We start from the raw sequence: 16,234 nt of genomic DNA on the forward strand, positions 1-16,234 counted from the left end.
CAGTTACTGCTTAAATAGTTAATAACTAGAATACAGTCACTTTGTTAAAATAAATGCATTACACTGCGGTCTTTTCCTGTTTCATATGTTAGGCTATCCCATCTCTATCCCCTCTCTGATTTTGGTAATTCCACGCTTTGCTGGAAACCCAAACATCAAATCCTATGTTTTGACCCTGTGCGACCCACAACCGATCATGGTGTGACAGTGTGAACGGCACAAATCCGATATTTTCAAATCCGATCTGGGTCACTTTCGTATGTGGTACTGAATCCGATACATATCCGATGTTTTAGAAAGCGACTGCTGTTTGAATGATCATGTCGCATTAAATCCGTCTTTTACGTCACCGACACAAGACAGACGCCAATTATCAGCGCCGGAGAAGCGTCCGAGAAGACATCATGAACGCTTCCTGGCCATCCAGTGAAACTGTTGGGAAGACAACGTTGGAGAAACGTGAACATTTTATTTGTACTGTATAATCTGCAGATTCTGACAGAAACCTGAAGCTATCCTTTGAAGCAGCGCTCCTCTTACACAGCAATAAGGATCATTATTAGGTTATTTACATTATTATTTAAATAACAAAATAATTTAAAGCAAAAATTGGGAAACGTAAAGTCCGAAGTCTTTATATTAAGGTCCATCAGTCAAACAATACTGTTGCTCTGGGTCTAAACAGAGCGCGTTGTGTGTGACGTCTTCTTTTGCGCATGCGGCCGCTTTGAGCGTTCACACTAGAGCGCGTTGCATGGGCACTGATTGGTTTTCTATTGCCTATTTGCAGGGAGTAAAGGTGCCCTTTATTTGCAAGGTGCGCCTGCTGCTTGCCACACAGGGAGGAGAGGGGCGGGACGGCGGGAGATTTTCTGGCTGAAGCAGCAATTACTCCATCTGGAGAGCAGAATGTCGTAAAATCGCTGAAATCTCTCTCTCAACGCATTTCGGGCAGTTTGTCTGAAGTTTGTCCGTTCTGCGCTCCGGATAGGTTGATTCCGTTAAAAATTTTAATCGCATTAATCGTGATGACGCCGTTAACGCGTTAACACTGACTGCCCTAAAACAAACACAAAAACTTAAGAAATGATGATATAGACTTATAATTTGCACACATGTGTTTTCTAAATTCTATCACACACATCTATGCAAAAAGTGAGCGCGAGGGGCCCTCGGTGCGCCTGCTGCTGTGCTGAAGTCTCACACACAACCTGTCGAAAGGGGAGGGGGCGGGCTGCTTCCAAGTAGTGCACATTTCATTCATAATATTGTCACTCCAAGCCCATTTTGTATTAATTATTTTTCCTGGGTTGTGTGAAATCCCAGAAAAAAACCTTATACAAGGTATATGTCTATTAGTCTATTAGTCCATGTTGTGGGGTTGGGTGATACTAGAGTGCAAAATTACTGATGGAAAATTGACAGAGGGAGAGGGAGTGTTCGCCCAGGGTACCAAACATGCTAGGACTGTCCCTGAATGTAAGAAATGCAAATGTAAAGATTGTGAAATGTAAGTCATTACAGGTCATGATGTAATCACCGGGGATTGCTATGCAATGAGAGTTTTAAAAAAAAGGAAAACGAGAAAATGACCACAAGATTGTATGTACGCTGCTGTTGGATGAGACTCTTATAGTGAGCAGGAAAATGTAATGATCTGTCCTTCATCTGTCCATTTTAATATTAAGGAGAGCATTACTCATGAAATGTACACAAATAATGAATACAGCAGTTAGTTAGCCCTGAGTCAGTGTGGCGACCTCTCCAGAGTGTACCACACCTCTTGCTCTGTGATAGCTGCGATAGGCTTCAGCCCCCCAGTAACCTTAATATGGATAAGAGAAAGAGAATGGACAGATAGTAGTATTTTTCAAAGGAACAAATGATTAACATCTTAAATCACTGTAAGAAAAATATTATAAAACCTCATTAACTCCTATCTTTTACTTTCAAATGCTAAAGGAATTTTAGTGATGAAAAATGTTTACAAAGCTGCAAAGCGAAGTTGAACAATAACAAGATTTGATAGAAGGTGTTTTATTTAATAATGTTGACAAACACAGTAACATTGAGAATAGGATTTTAGGACAATTCATTACAACTAGACTGCAAAATGATAAAGACAATGATGTACTATGATGCTTTCCTTTTAACCCTCATTGTTCTACATTTCTTTCTTCTGAGACACAAATCAACACTATGCACTGATCACAATCACCTTTTTTCTTAGCTTGAAATCTGTAAACTTCTCTCATGTGTGGTTTCCCTGTTTGAATACATCAGCACCTTCCTGTTAGTCTTTAGTTTCAGCTACAGTACTTTTCTTATACGTATTCACCCTTTACTTATTTCTCCAAGATTTTATCATCATACATCATAAAAATGAAATTTAAAAAATGCAGTTGGTACAGATTTAATTTGCATATTTACTACATAATTACCAAGAATGATAATCCCTTGCTTTCACAGATGTCTGTTTGTTTTTATTTTAATGGGTATGTGCTTATTTGGTATGCACCCTAACTATCTGAACCTCATACACTCCAGACTAAACCAGGAACGCTGCTGTTCAGGGCGGATCTTTACATGCATACAAACATGTACATTTTAATTATTAAGTTGCGATCAATCAAAGTGCATTTAAACATGCTGATAATAATATGTACACAAAGCCACATTATAAAAAGAAACAATTAGCTCTAAGCAAACATAAAGAAGATTATTTCATACCAAGGCATCATATATAGACCTAATCCAGCCCAAGATTCTTGGCAGCCATATAGATCTGCTGCCTCGTCACTGCGTTTGCACTCTTTGTTATACTTCTGTCAACTTCTATCGTGGTAAAGACAACAGCAGAAAACATCCATGTGTCCTCATTCTGGGAAAATGCAGTGCATAAAAAAAATTAGAAACATTAAAAAGAAACTTAAATAAGAAACATGTTATATTTTTTAAGAATATTCTCAGCTTTAATTGCTTTACCTGCTGTTTTTTCTCATCACTAAAGATTTTCTGCAGGTCAGCAGCTTGATTGTGGAAAATACGGATAACAATGGATAAAACTCAAGATTTATATGCTTTTAATTAAAAAGAGAATTATGATTAACTTCAATTACCTTTGGGATGATCACTGTTGTTTATCTTGATTGTGTAAATGAGGACAGCAATAACAATCAGACTTATAACCACGACAGCGCAGAGCAAGAAAACAACTCTACTAGCTGTCTGTGACCACACACTGCTGTCTGCAATCATATTAAAAAGAAAAGGAAAAGATGAGATGAGATGAATGCCAAAGTGCCATTTGTGACATTTTTTCTAATTAATAGAGTAATGATAACATTACCTTGAATAACCACAGTAGTTCCACTTCCAAATAATATCTCCCCACATGTGGCCACAGCACAGTAGTAAGTCCCAGCATCAGAGGAGCTGACGTTCTTAGAGAAGTGAAAAACACATGTCTTCTGATGGTCAGATCTTTTCTCACATTCATTACTTCTGTTTTTGTCAGTGTAGATGATGTTTGGAAGAGATTTATCTGATCCCTCTCTGACCCAGAGAATATTGAGATCTCCTGGACATGTCTTGTTGTCAGAGTCAGAGAAGACTGAACACTGGAGCGTCATTGTGTCTCCTGGATTTGATTCTATCAGTAACTGACTGACTGCATAGTTTGATGTCCTCTGAGCTTTTCCTGTGTAATACAAATCACATTCTCCAAAACATGCACAGAAAAATGTGAACATTTTTAAAAGTAGATTGGCTTATTACCTGTAACTAACAAATATATTCCACCCCATGTAGTTCCAATCCATTCTGTGTTTGTACAATGATAGTGACCCTCATCCTCTTGAACTGTCTCCAAAATGATCAGGCTGCTAAAATTTGCATCATTATTTATCCGAAATCTTGAGCTCAAAAATCCAGGACTAAAATCAGCTTCAGACTGAATCAGAGTAACTATTAATTTAAGAGTATCCCCGACGCTCTGCTTGTACCATTTGAGTCCCCTAACGCTGAGCTCTTTGGGAATAGTGCATGTCAAGGTTGCTGGTTCACCAAGCTGAACAGTTTTAACTGGAACCAGAGAATCTGAAATAAGAGAAATAACATTTTGTTTGACATTGTAACTTTCCAATGTAAAACTCTTTTATTCTGTATATGTCTATTTGACATGAAAATCCTTAACTAAGAACATTTTTAGACAAAATAAAAATGCACTTACATCCTTGGTGAAAAAAAAACAATGTAACCCAAAAGACGATCATCTTGGCTCTGCTTTTTGTTGGGGACCGTACTGGTATTTCAATGAGTGAAGGAGGTGGAATGATCGTTTTAGGTCAGTAAAATGCACCTGATTGGCTAACACAGAATAGATTCAAAAGTACATTTCCTGTTACATCTACGTCTGTGCTTTGTAAAACATATCACCTCTCTTTCATCTTCTATTGTGTTGGACTCTGGTTTTTAACACTGCCAACATGGTAACTATTTGTGTTCTTCGATCTTGAAATAGCTATAATGTGTCACACTGTACATTTCAGGGAAAATTTGTAGATTGAATATTGGCCAGGGGGACACGACATTTTACCACCTGTAGAGCTAAAGAGCAGGCTGAACAATGGAGATTTATAGTCTTCAAAAAACAGAATATTTGGCCATTTTTGTAGCAAATTTCATGAGAAACAATCCAGGATTATTCACATATTTTTACTCTGTATTCACAACGTCAATTTTTTGTTGTTGTTGTTTGTTATTAATGTATTTGAAATGATATACCACTTTTCTCAGCTTACTGACCAACACACTTTTAACCACACATTCATAAAGCACAGAATATACAGTTCTGCTCTCAGCATCACTCCTGACACTGTAGTAATCCATTTGTATGTGTGCTGCTCCACTCCTCCCCAATTTAAAAGGAAGACACAAGAAGCAACTTATCCTAAAACAGAGAATGGGCATCTTTCAGTGTAGAACCACCACCACTCGTAATTTTCATTCATACCCAATTACCCTTGGCTTCAATCCTAGGTGTGTAAAGATTTAAAGGCCACTAACCTTGAAACCTTCTATCATTTAGCTGTAACGTGAAATTTTGTCCTTACAGTTTATAAACAGAATAATTGACAAATAGCAGCCGAGTCCAAATCCTAACTGAAACTAGGCTGGAATTTATTTATTTCTTGTAATGAAAGCCCTGGTCTTTTACACAGACCAGGCGTTGGTTGTTTAACAAAAACCAAGCCATAATAAAATGGCTGGCATAATATGCAAGAACAATACAGTCTGGAAGTCCAGAGGTCAAAATGGGACATGCCCCTGATAATGACCAAGCTAGGATTCTGTGGGACTTCCAATTAAAGACAGACAAGCTGTTGATGGCTAACCAACTGGAACAGGAGTGGTGGACAAGCAGAGGAAGACGGCCGTAGCGATAGCTGTAGCTGCACCGAATGACAGCAACATCAGGAAAAAGGAACATGAGTAGTACCGAGAGTTGGGAGGAGAACTCCAGAAGATGTGGAGGGTAAAGGTAACAGTGGTCCCAGTGGTAATCTGAGCACTTGGTGCAGTGATCCCCCAAGCTAGGCAAGTGGCTCCAGTAGATCCTACGAACACCGTCCGAAATCTCTGTCTAGAAGAGCGCAGTCGTAGGAACAGCAAAGATACTGCGCAGGACCCTCAAGCACCCAGGCCTCTGTTAGAGGAGTCAAAGGGCAAGACCGCCCACAGGAGCGAGAGGGTAATTGTTTTATATATATATGTTTGTAAGTGTGTTAATAGAGGGTTTATAAATACATGTTTCATATTGTAATTCATGTTTAATTCAGTTGTTAGTATTTTATGTGACCTCACCAAAGTGATAAGAATTTTTTGCCTTATGAAGCATTTATAAATAAAATTAAAATGACTCAAGACTCAAAAAAAGCCTCAGCCATCTTCACATCAGAAAAATGACACTAAAATGACAATACAGAACAGACAAATATTTATTTCCAGATGCAAACATGACCAATCTCAGGTTTGCAAATTATTAAATGTATGTAGGACCAGAGTCGAAGTCTTTAAGAAGAGTTTAAGAGAGAACAGTACACCGAGCAAGTGGAGCCACAGAGTAGCTTCACTTAAATGTACGGCAGCTTCTTCATTTATAATAAAATATGAATGTTATCACAAAACAACAGTGGACATTTCAAAGATCTTCATAAATAACTGCAAATACCATAAACAAAGTTGCCACCATATTTAAATGATAATTGAGGAAATAAATGTTAGTTCATTCATGAGGTTCAACTTTCCTCTCATTTGTAATCTGTTAGGTAGCTTTAGTAAGATGAACGTGGCTTTATGACCAAGCAGAGGCACGATATTTGTTGTCCTGCAGTGAGTTCTGTTGTCAGATGGAGCCAGTCTACAGAGCATATGGTACAACTGGTCTGTGGGCTACTCTTGTCTGTGGTTTTGCTGGTAAGTCAGCAAGCCACAGAGAAGCGCAAAATTATAACAAATACAGAGGTGAAACTGAGTGTTAAAACCTATGAAAAGTGTCCCCTCTCTGCTCTATTCCAGACCACTTGTCTGGAATATTCGGCAGTCACTTACGTAATCCGCTTCCAGTAACATTCAGTCAGGATCCTGGAGGAATCACTGCACGCGCACGGTGGGTGAACCCCCTGTCCGACCGGAATCACAGGATTCTGGTCAGACAGGACTATAAAACCACCATGTCAGTAACCAGTAAGGTTCAGTTCTAAAGTGCTTCTGAAATAAACTAAGTAGTCAGGCTGTGTTTTCAAATAGGTGAACTCTACTGGGTGATCTTCTCCTCCGTACAATGAAAACTCAGAGCAGTTTGTCGGGATAAGGAGGTGATCAGATTAATTAAATATTATTAAAATAAATATTATTCATATCAATCTTAATATTACTATTAATAATACAATTTTATGAAGTCATCCAGATTCACAAGGTTGAGGTGGTTCTGGCATTTGACAAGGATGCCTGCTGGGCACCTCCTGGGTGAGTTGTTCCAGGCATGTCCCATCGGGAGAGGCCCCAGGGCAGACCCAGGACACGCTGGAGAGATTATATCTCTCGGCTGGCCTGAAAATGCCTTGGTGTCCCCCCGGACAAGCTGGGGAAGGTGGCTGGGGAGATGCTGCTGCCCCTGCGACCCGGCCCCGGATAAGCGAAAGAAGACAGATGGATGGATGGATAGATGCTGATTAATCTAAAGAAATGGAAACAAATTATGTGTTTTTGAGACAGACTGCTAGTAACAAAATGTCTAAAGACACAATTTAATTTTAAATACACTTAGTCATTGAGGGCTAGCAGGAGGGACTATGCGCTTACCTGCTGCTCCTTGGCAGGTAGCTCCATGCCCTCCTGGGTTTTAAATGCACCTTAGAACACATATGCATCAACACTACAATGAGCGGGTGGAGGGAGGTTTGGAGTCTTCTCCCACCCCCATTCTCTGCGGCCTGCTGGAGCGGGGGGGCTAGTAGGAGGAGTTGGCCGTCCGACTGCGGTCTGGGGTGTGGGGCCTCCCTGCTGCTGCGGAGTCGGGGTGGTCTGCCTCTCCCCACCGCAGGGAAAAGGGTAACACCACCTGGGTCTGGGTGCAATTCCCCCCTCCAGGGGCAAGGGTACCTAGACCCGGTTTGTAGAGTACGCTTGGGGAGTGTGATTGTGTGTACAGCGTCTCTTTATGTCTGTCTCCACGTTGGTTGAGTGTGGAGTGAGTGCATATGAGAGCATGAGGGTGGGAATGGATGTTTGTGTCTGTGTGTGCCTGTATGTCTGTGTCTATATGTCAGGTTGGGTATCAGACGCCACCTCTCTGGGGACACCTCAGGCCCTCCAAGGTTTGGAGGCCTATCTCCACCCACCACCACTTCCCCTGCCGGTGGCGGACTCCCTCAGGTGTCGGTGTGTTGGTGGTTCTTTGTGTCTGGGGGTGGGCGTCCGGGTACACACCGGCTCACTCCTTGGCGGCCGCTTGTCGGGGCCTGGGGCCTGGGGCTCGCTCGGGCCCCTTTGGAGGTGGGGTGCCCCCGGCCTCTCGGCCTAGGGCTCGGTCACTCAGGCGCAGCTGGGGGCCGGCGGAGCTCACGGGCGCGTCACTGCAACCCCCCCTGGCTTCTGCTCCGCGGCTGCTGAGTGAGCCCTCATCTGGGACTCTCCTCAGCTCTTACTGGAACAGTGGCGCGGCTGCCCCTCTGTTGGTCTTCCATGGTCTCTTGTGTTCTGGGGGCCTCTGGATGTCTGGAGTTTTGATCTCCTCCATACCCGCTTCACACCCTGGAGGATGGGGCTGTGGCCCCCCCACACTCCCTAGCAGATCATTACATGGAGAAACCTTTGGAATGCAAGCATGCTGATCCACACAGGTATGCACACATGGGTATTCACAGACGCGGACTAAAGCTTTCTTGGCTGCTGCCTCAAAGCACACTGTGCGCTGTCTATCTTGCGTGCTGCACAATATCGTTTATTACTTAGTAAATACTGATATCTATGACTAGCTAGTTTATTGTGATGGTGCTTTGTTTTCTCTATTATTATGTTGCTCTTTGTTGTTTGCTGTCTCCTCTGTTTGTTTGTTTGTTTGTTTGTTTGTTTGTTTTTTCTCCATACAGGTGACCCAGGAGTTTTTTTTTTTTTTTTTTTGTCTCTTCCCCCCCCTTCTCACCGTCTCTTCTCCCCTTGGGTTTTCTTTCTTTCTCTCCCCCTCTCTCTCTCATTCATTCCCCCTGTCCTATTTATTAAAAAAAAAAAAAAAAAAAAATGACAAAGGATGAACTGAAGCTCTGCCATCACGTAATGTCGCATACTGCTGTTTCTGATGTCATTTAAAAAAAAGAAAAAAAAAAAAAAAAAAAAAAAAAAAAGACACAATTTAAAATTCATTCATCAAAATAATATTTTATTGTTTATCAGTAAGTATTGTATTTGCAAAGGTGGGGTAATGGGTGGCATTACTGGAGGCATTACATAGTTAATTAGCTTTTTGCTCTATAGAGTATAGATTGCTGAGCAGAAGTCAAAATAACCACATGCCCCAGAACCAACAAGTACCTGCATCCCAGGAAGGGGTAGAACTGTCCAGTGGAGAGTGGTGACCAGAGATGGGCAGTAACGCGTTACGCGTTACTGTAATCTGATTACTTTTTTCAAGTAACGAGTAAAGTAAGGGATTACTATTGCAAAAACGGTAATTAGATTACTTTCCCGTAGGAACGCTGCATTACTGTTTTACTAAAACCATGATTTTTTGCGAGAATGTCTCACGACAGTGACGTAAGCGAGTGCGCCGTTAGTGACAACAGCTGTGTGCAGATCAACAATGGATCACATATCGATTGTGGGAGAGAGTATGAGCGTGCAGCGTTTAAAGCGTGGAAGTACTGACCTTACTTTGAGTTTGATTCCATAAAAAGTGACAAAAACATTAGTGTCCGCTGTGCGTGGGAAGAAAACTTCTTTTTACAGCGAAAAAACCCCTAAACTTCCAAACAAGCACCGAGTAGCTACGACGTAATGGGAAACTCACAGAGAAACTCGCGGATTCTTCCACTGACCGCGGCACACCTGCACCAGGGTAAACCTCCGCCTACCGCAGTCCTGCTTTACAGGTGAAAATAGAGCAACAGGACCGCTGAGTCTTTGACTTTATTTATTTTCTGCTGTGTTTTACTTGCATCTATTTGAAAGACTGAGTGTAAACACAAAAAATATTTTATTTTATGTGCTGGAATGTGCAGAAAATAGGTTTAAATGTTAAACTAATTTATTCAAGTCAGAGAATGTTGCATATAATTAAATTTTTGCTTGATGCATAAAGTTAAAAGATTAAAACTGATAAAACAAGTTAAAAAAAGAGACTTTTCCATTTGATTACATTTTGTATGATGGATTATGTAGAAAAAGTAGAACTGGGCTGAAAGATCTATCGCTTTATCACCTATTCAGGTTGTAAATCGTGTTTTTAAAAAGTAACTAAGTATCTAAGTAATTAATTACTTTTGAAAATAAGTAATCAGTAAAGTAACAGGATTACTTTTTTGGGGAAGTAATCAGTAATTAGTTACTGATTACTTTTTTCAAGTAACTTGACCAACACTGGTGGTGACCATCTCCCACAAGGATCAAGGTTCAACAAGCCCCAGACTGGGACTCATTCTTCCCTTTTTGTCACTATGTAACAAAACTTGGTTTATATCACTTTATGGAATTCCAGTTATTTTGACTGTTGTCGAAGTCTGATTACTGTGATTTTAAAATTGGGTATAACCATAATGACTGACAGAAACTTAAATAAAACCATCAGGCCCCACCTCTGACTGATACTGTACTTGTAGCTGCTGCCTTTTTCCCCCAAGGTACAGCCACAGCATCCAGCACAGATGGGTCACACACTTGATTTTGCGTAGTTTTTATATTGGATACCCTTCCTGACAAAATGCTCCCATTTATCAGGGTTTAGAACAAGCAGAAAGGGTACACTAGCTTATGACCCATGAAGCGTTTTTGTTTCTTGAATTATTATACTATGAAGCCACTAGGCCTTACCTCTGGAGTAAGGAAAGTCGGCAAGTTTTTACTTATTTCAGAGTAGCCTAGACTAACTGAGTTATTGTCAAAATTTAAGTTTATTAAATTAAATTTAAGTTCATAGCTAAAAATATACACATACAAGAAAAAATGCCACACTGACTCTGTTTTAAGAAATTTAATTAAATAATTAGTGACTTTCTTGTACTGTTGATATTTTGTGTTATATTTTTGTATTAAACTTTATTTACTATCAAACAGGAAACTGTATATCCACTGTAACCACTTTTATATTCGTGAAAATAATGTATTCATGTGGATTACAGAGAAACACATCAATATACTAAATAATATTAAAGAACACAACAACACAGACTAAAACCATTCATAGATGGGATTCATACTGTTTTCATCTCTAAAATAGCTTAATAATATACTTTTTAGTCTTTGCACATAAACTGGAAATACAGTGTCAAAAATATACAAATAATTACATTTCTAACAAAAGTGAAATATATGTCCACATCCATGATGCTATAGAGCTTAATCCAGCTCAAGAGCCTTGACATCAGTGTAGATGCTCTCTTCCTCTGCAGGTTTTGTATCCTTTGTCCCCGATTTGCTCGCTTTTTTAAAAGTTGGTGCCGAATAAAACAACAAGTCCTCATCTGTCTGAGGAAGCAGCACATGTTAATATTTACACAGGTAAACATGCTGGAAGCTTATGGCTCTGTTTGTCCTTATAATTACCTGCTGATTTTCCTGGTCACCACTTGAAATTACATTTGTTTGCAGGGCAACTGCATCTGTATTGTCATTAAAAAAAAAAAGCAGTAAAATTAGGTTATATTTTCCTAGTATTGATTGCTTGATGTGATGGGAGTGACTTTGCTTACCATTAGAATATACATATGAACTCTTCTTTAGCTTCTTGATTGAATAAACTAGACAGGCTATAACAATCAGGCTTATTGCCAAAGCGACACACAACAGATAGAGAATTGTATTGTCCTTCTTTGAGCAGCTTTTCTTGACTGCTGACATAAAAAAAAGAAATAATGAAAGTTAACAGTAATTAAAATTGTTACCAAAAGTATTTTTTTAGGCATTATAGAATAGATAAAAAAACTAAAATGTAACAAAATGCACAAATCCTCTAATTGCTCCATTATATAAAAATACTACTCAATTACCTTCAGCATCGCCTGTTGTTTTATTTCGAGAAAAAGATTCCACACATGTGGCCACAGCACAGTAATACGTCTGAGAATCAGAAGAGCTGAAGTTTCTGAAGTAGCTGTAGAAACATGTTTTTGTGGAGAGTGCCTCTGAGTTCCTTTCATATTCATCTCCACCATTCACATGAGTATAATTAGAGCCCGGGTTAGATTGATGTGGTTCTGCGCTCAAACAGAACACGTTGTCATCTACTGGACATGTTTTATTCTGGAAGTCATGGAGGACCAAACACTGAAGATTGACTGTGTGTTCCTGATGGACAGAATCAGGTGGAGGAGCTGTAGTGAAAGGAGGCTCAGGTCCTAAGTAATTATAAAGAATGTGCAAAATCACTTGTTATTTTAGCAAAATTCAATAAAAAGCTTTGCCTTTTTTTTATATTAACTATTTGGTGTTCGCATGGTGGTACGCCTATTCATACCTCCATGCACAAATGAGCAAACAATCAATGTAAATTTACAAATTTTACAGGAATCTACAAACATTCTTCAGGTTTTTGTCTACTTACCTTCAACTTTTAAGTAGGTTCCATTCAAAAATGTTAGTTCTCTATTTGCTGTTTTCATACAGATGTAAACTCCTGTATCACTCTGCTGTGCTTTTGTAATATACAGATCAAATATTCCAGGATCTGTTACAGTTCTAATGCGCTGATCAGCACTCTGAGAGCTAAATGATCTTCCTAAGATTTTAGGAAAGTCTCCAGAAACAAGCTTGATCCAAAACAAGGTTCCTATATCTCTACGGGGGCATGTCAGGTTAATATTCTCCCCAACGTAAACAGTCTTTGTCTCGAAAGTCTGTTCATCTGAGCAACCTGACCAAAAACAAAAAACAAAAAGGGAAAAAAATCAGTCCACTCAGTCATCATTAATTTTGTTTGTCCTTTTAAATTTCTTAAATTTCATTACTTTAAATATATATTTGCAGTAAATATTATCTCTCCATATACTTACGACCAACATTGAGTATCAGGAATAAATAAAACATAACCCTCATTTCTGGTGTTTTGACTTGATACTGCTGTAATAAAAACGTAATTTAAATGATCCATCTAAATATAATCATATGAAGTGGGAGGAAACACTTTCAGTGCAGTCTGATTGGCTTCTCGTTTCGTTGGTTTTTCACTGCATTACCGTAGTGGAAACAATATGAACCATCTTTCCAACCTAAGCACATGAAACAACACCAAATGTAGGTTGTGTCATTTCATATTTAAGACTTGTTGTGGGTTTCTCAAAATGAAACTTACAGAAAGAATACATGAAAGCATAATTTTGACTCTCAGCTGGAAAGAAATGTGCAAAAACATTTTTTATAACTTTCATATTGAAATTCACATTGATATTGAAACTAAAGAGCCACAATTATATTTCCAAGTGAAACACATGAACATTTTAAGACCCAAAGACTAAAAATTAACAACATTTTAAATCATTAATAAAAGTTATTGTTTGATTATTGATTACAGGTTTTGCAGATTGAAATTGTCTGCAAAAAACATGTTTTCTAGTCTAATTAAGGTTAACAATACATGTTGATTATGCCTAGCTAAACAGCCAAATAAAGTTGTGATCCATTGGAATTTGATCAATATTGCACCTGATTGTTGTGGTAATTAACATTCACATGTTATTTAAGAAACCAACAGAAGAAAACTAATTACAGAAAACGGTTTAGTCTACTTGCTAGATTGTTTGAGAGGTGTATCCCTGCTGCATAAAGAAATTGAAATATCACACAAATAACATGGAAAATAATTTCATGATGCAGGCTCGGTCATCCAGTTAAGGAAGTGGTAGTGAAGGACATAATGTTTTCAGTGGGAGAAACGGTGAAACATTTCTCATTTAAATTTAAAATATTTTGAAAATACTGCATAAGTGTAATTTTTGATCATATGAAAAATGACACTTAAAAAGGGAAACTACAAATTCCTACAAATTCCTGAGAACTCCCAAAGAAAAGACAGATCTAATGAACATTTTAAGCACCTATTTAAAGCTTAAAAAACTACTGAAAAGAGTTCGTGATAAGCTTGTTTTAATTTTCAGAACAAAAAAAGTTCTTTCCATTGTTGTAATGGAAAAAACATTAAGAAATATAACTTTATGTTTTCAACTATCATTGAACAGCATAACCAGAATCAGTGACACAGAATCTCATCTGCATCCTGATCGTCAAAGTTCATAGTTTATTGTAATGTGTGAACTACAGAAAGAACGCCCCGCCTTCCTAATGTGTGAGCCAACCAATAAGACCACACCCTCCACAATGATGACAGGATATAAGTGCAATGCAACGTGTGGTGTTACGTCTCATCTAGGGGGTTGTGACCCATGAAAAAGCATCAATTTTTCCCAAGTTTCAGGCAGCAATAGAACCAACTTATCAACAATAAATATATGTTATATTTATTATCAACAGATTTAAAACCACAGGCATTTAGCATAATGTTAGAGTGAACTAAGGCCAAACTTACAAACAAATACTGATATAAAAAATAAGATACTTATGAGAAATGGCCTAGTGAGCCGTGCCAAGCTTGAAGTCAAAGTTTTCTTTGCAACAAAAATATCTATATTTTATGGTTATGTTACAAGTTTTGATTCACATTGGCTGGACGTACCACATTTTCATTAATTTTCCTGTTTATTTACAGCATGTTTTAAACAAGATATAGATTCTCTGTTTGGGGAATATGTTATCTCCAACTGGGGTTTTCGATCTTGGCTCCTTATGTAGGGTATGGTCTTCAGGCTACACCCTACATAAGGAGCCTTTTAATAATCTGCAAGTTGTAGATTGACCACACCTCTTCACACACCCCCGTTCTCTGTTAGCTATTGTGGTGGAGGGGCTGGGAGGAGGAGTTGGCCATCCGATTGGGGTCTGGGATGCAGGGCCTTCGTGCTACTATCTGGTCTCCACCCCAGGGAAAAGGGTAACAACTCCTCGGTCTAGGTCTGGGGGTGGCCGTGCCTGGACCTGGGGTCTAGAGTAAGTTTGGGGACTGTGATTTTGTGTACAGTGTCCATTTGTGTCTGTCTCTACGTAGGGTGAGTGCCGAGTGTTTGTTTTCTGTGTGTGCCTGCTTGTCTGTGTCTGTATGTCAGGTCAGGTCTTAGACTCCTAGATCTCCCCTCACCACACTCCCTGTGTTGGTGGTTCTTGGTGTCCGGGGCTGGGCGCTCAGGTATGTACTGGCTCACTCCCGGTGGCTGCTTGGCAGGGCCTGGCACCTGTTGCTTGGTCAGTCCACTCTGGCACAGCTGGCTGCCAGCAGAGCCTGTGGGCACATCGCTGCAGTCCGCTCAGGCTTCTGCTCCATGGCTGCTGGCTGACCCATCGTCTGGGGCTCTCCTCAGCTCTTTCCAAGAGGGTGTCACGGATGCCCCTCCGATGGTTGTCCTTGGGTTCTCGCACTCTGGGGTTCTGAATGTCTGGGGCTCCTCCATACCTGCTTCATGCCCTGGGGGACAAGGCCATTGCTCCCCACACCCTCAGACCATTACCTGAAGAAACCTTTTGAATGCAAGCACGCTCATCCACACAGGTGTGCACACAGGTGTACACATGCATGGGTGTTCACAAACACAAACTACACCTTTCTTGGCTGCTATCTCAAAGCACATTGTGCGCTGTCGGTCTTGCGTGCTGCACAAAAATGTTCAATATTTAGTATTTACTGTTATTTACACTTAGCTAGATTTTTGCAATGGTTTTGTGTTTATTATGTTGCTCTCTTCTTTGCTTGTTTTCTCTTTTTTTCTTCTTCTTCTCTCAACAGTTGATCCAGGTGATTTTTTTTGGTAAGTGCTTCTCACTGTCCCTCTTTCCCTCTGTTTTTCTTTCCCCCCCCTCTCTGTCTTTCTTTCTCCCTTTCCTATACCCCAGTCATGTCTGGCCCGTCTGTAACAACTGAAAATAAAATAAAATAAACAAATAATAATAACAAAGGTCAAACAAAAGGACCAATACGGCAAGACTGTGATGATCCACTTGGTAAAGTAAATCTGTTGGGTATCTTTGTTGGCCTACAGATAATAATTCTGACTGCTAAAGAACCAAATGGGAAGGCAAAAAAAAAAAGATTGACAACACCAATCACAGCTGGGCAGCTGCACGTTTTACTTCTCTTACTACACAGGTCTTTGCGTAAAAGAAGGGAAACACCTGTTGCACAAAATGACAAATATGACAGCTGTGGCAAAGCAATATTTCAAGACATTACATTAATTTCATTTTGTGCCTAAAACAAGCTATAAACATCAAGAACAGGTAGGGAAGAGTAAGGGTTGACTTGGCTGCTAGGGGTCAGCTAATATGAGTAATACTGAAAAATATTGAATTGAACCTTTTGTTTTTAACTGAAAATAGACTGATGTTGCACTGGCTAACAACTCTGATTAGTGAGACTTTA

General features: G+C 39.6%; 2 protein-coding genes across 3 annotated transcripts in view; both read right to left on the minus strand.

The window, feature by feature from the left end:
• Nucleotides 1-2,092: 2,092 nt before the first annotated feature.
• The window catches only part of LOC309712848 (signal-regulatory protein beta-2-like), a 71,366-nt gene continuing 57,224 nt past the window's right edge, over nucleotides 2,093-16,234 (minus strand). The window contains exons 2-4 of the mRNA XM_082543997.1: nucleotides 3,120-3,248; nucleotides 2,986-3,029; nucleotides 2,093-2,881 (exon numbers count right to left, since the gene is read on the minus strand). Coding sequence (XP_082400123.1) covers nucleotides 2,750-2,881; nucleotides 2,986-3,029; nucleotides 3,120-3,248 — 305 coding nt within the window. The 3' untranslated portion in view covers nucleotides 2,093-2,749. The remainder of the gene's footprint in view (nucleotides 2,882-2,985; nucleotides 3,030-3,119; nucleotides 3,249-16,234) is intronic.
• On the minus strand, nucleotides 11,081-12,816 carry LOC309712838 (uncharacterized protein). Of its 2 annotated transcripts, XM_082543982.1 has the most exons (6): nucleotides 12,765-12,816; nucleotides 12,317-12,625; nucleotides 11,763-12,110; nucleotides 11,466-11,606; nucleotides 11,320-11,375; nucleotides 11,081-11,241 (listed from the first exon to the last, which is right to left on the minus strand). In XM_082543982.1, exons 1-6 carry the CDS (start codon nucleotides 12,805-12,807, stop codon nucleotides 11,113-11,115), a joined length of 1,026 nt encoding a protein of 341 aa, XP_082400108.1. In that variant the 5' UTR covers nucleotides 12,808-12,816; the 3' UTR covers nucleotides 11,081-11,112. The 2 variants fall into 2 exon arrangements, with proteins under 2 accessions (XP_082400108.1, XP_082400109.1); XM_082543983.1 differs by lacking the exon at nucleotides 11,466-11,606.

The sequence above is a fragment of the Aulonocara stuartgranti genome (genome assembly GCF_965226115.1).
Source record: "Aulonocara stuartgranti genome assembly, chromosome: 2".
Taxonomy (NCBI): Eukaryota; Metazoa; Chordata; class Actinopteri; order Cichliformes; family Cichlidae; genus Aulonocara; species Aulonocara stuartgranti.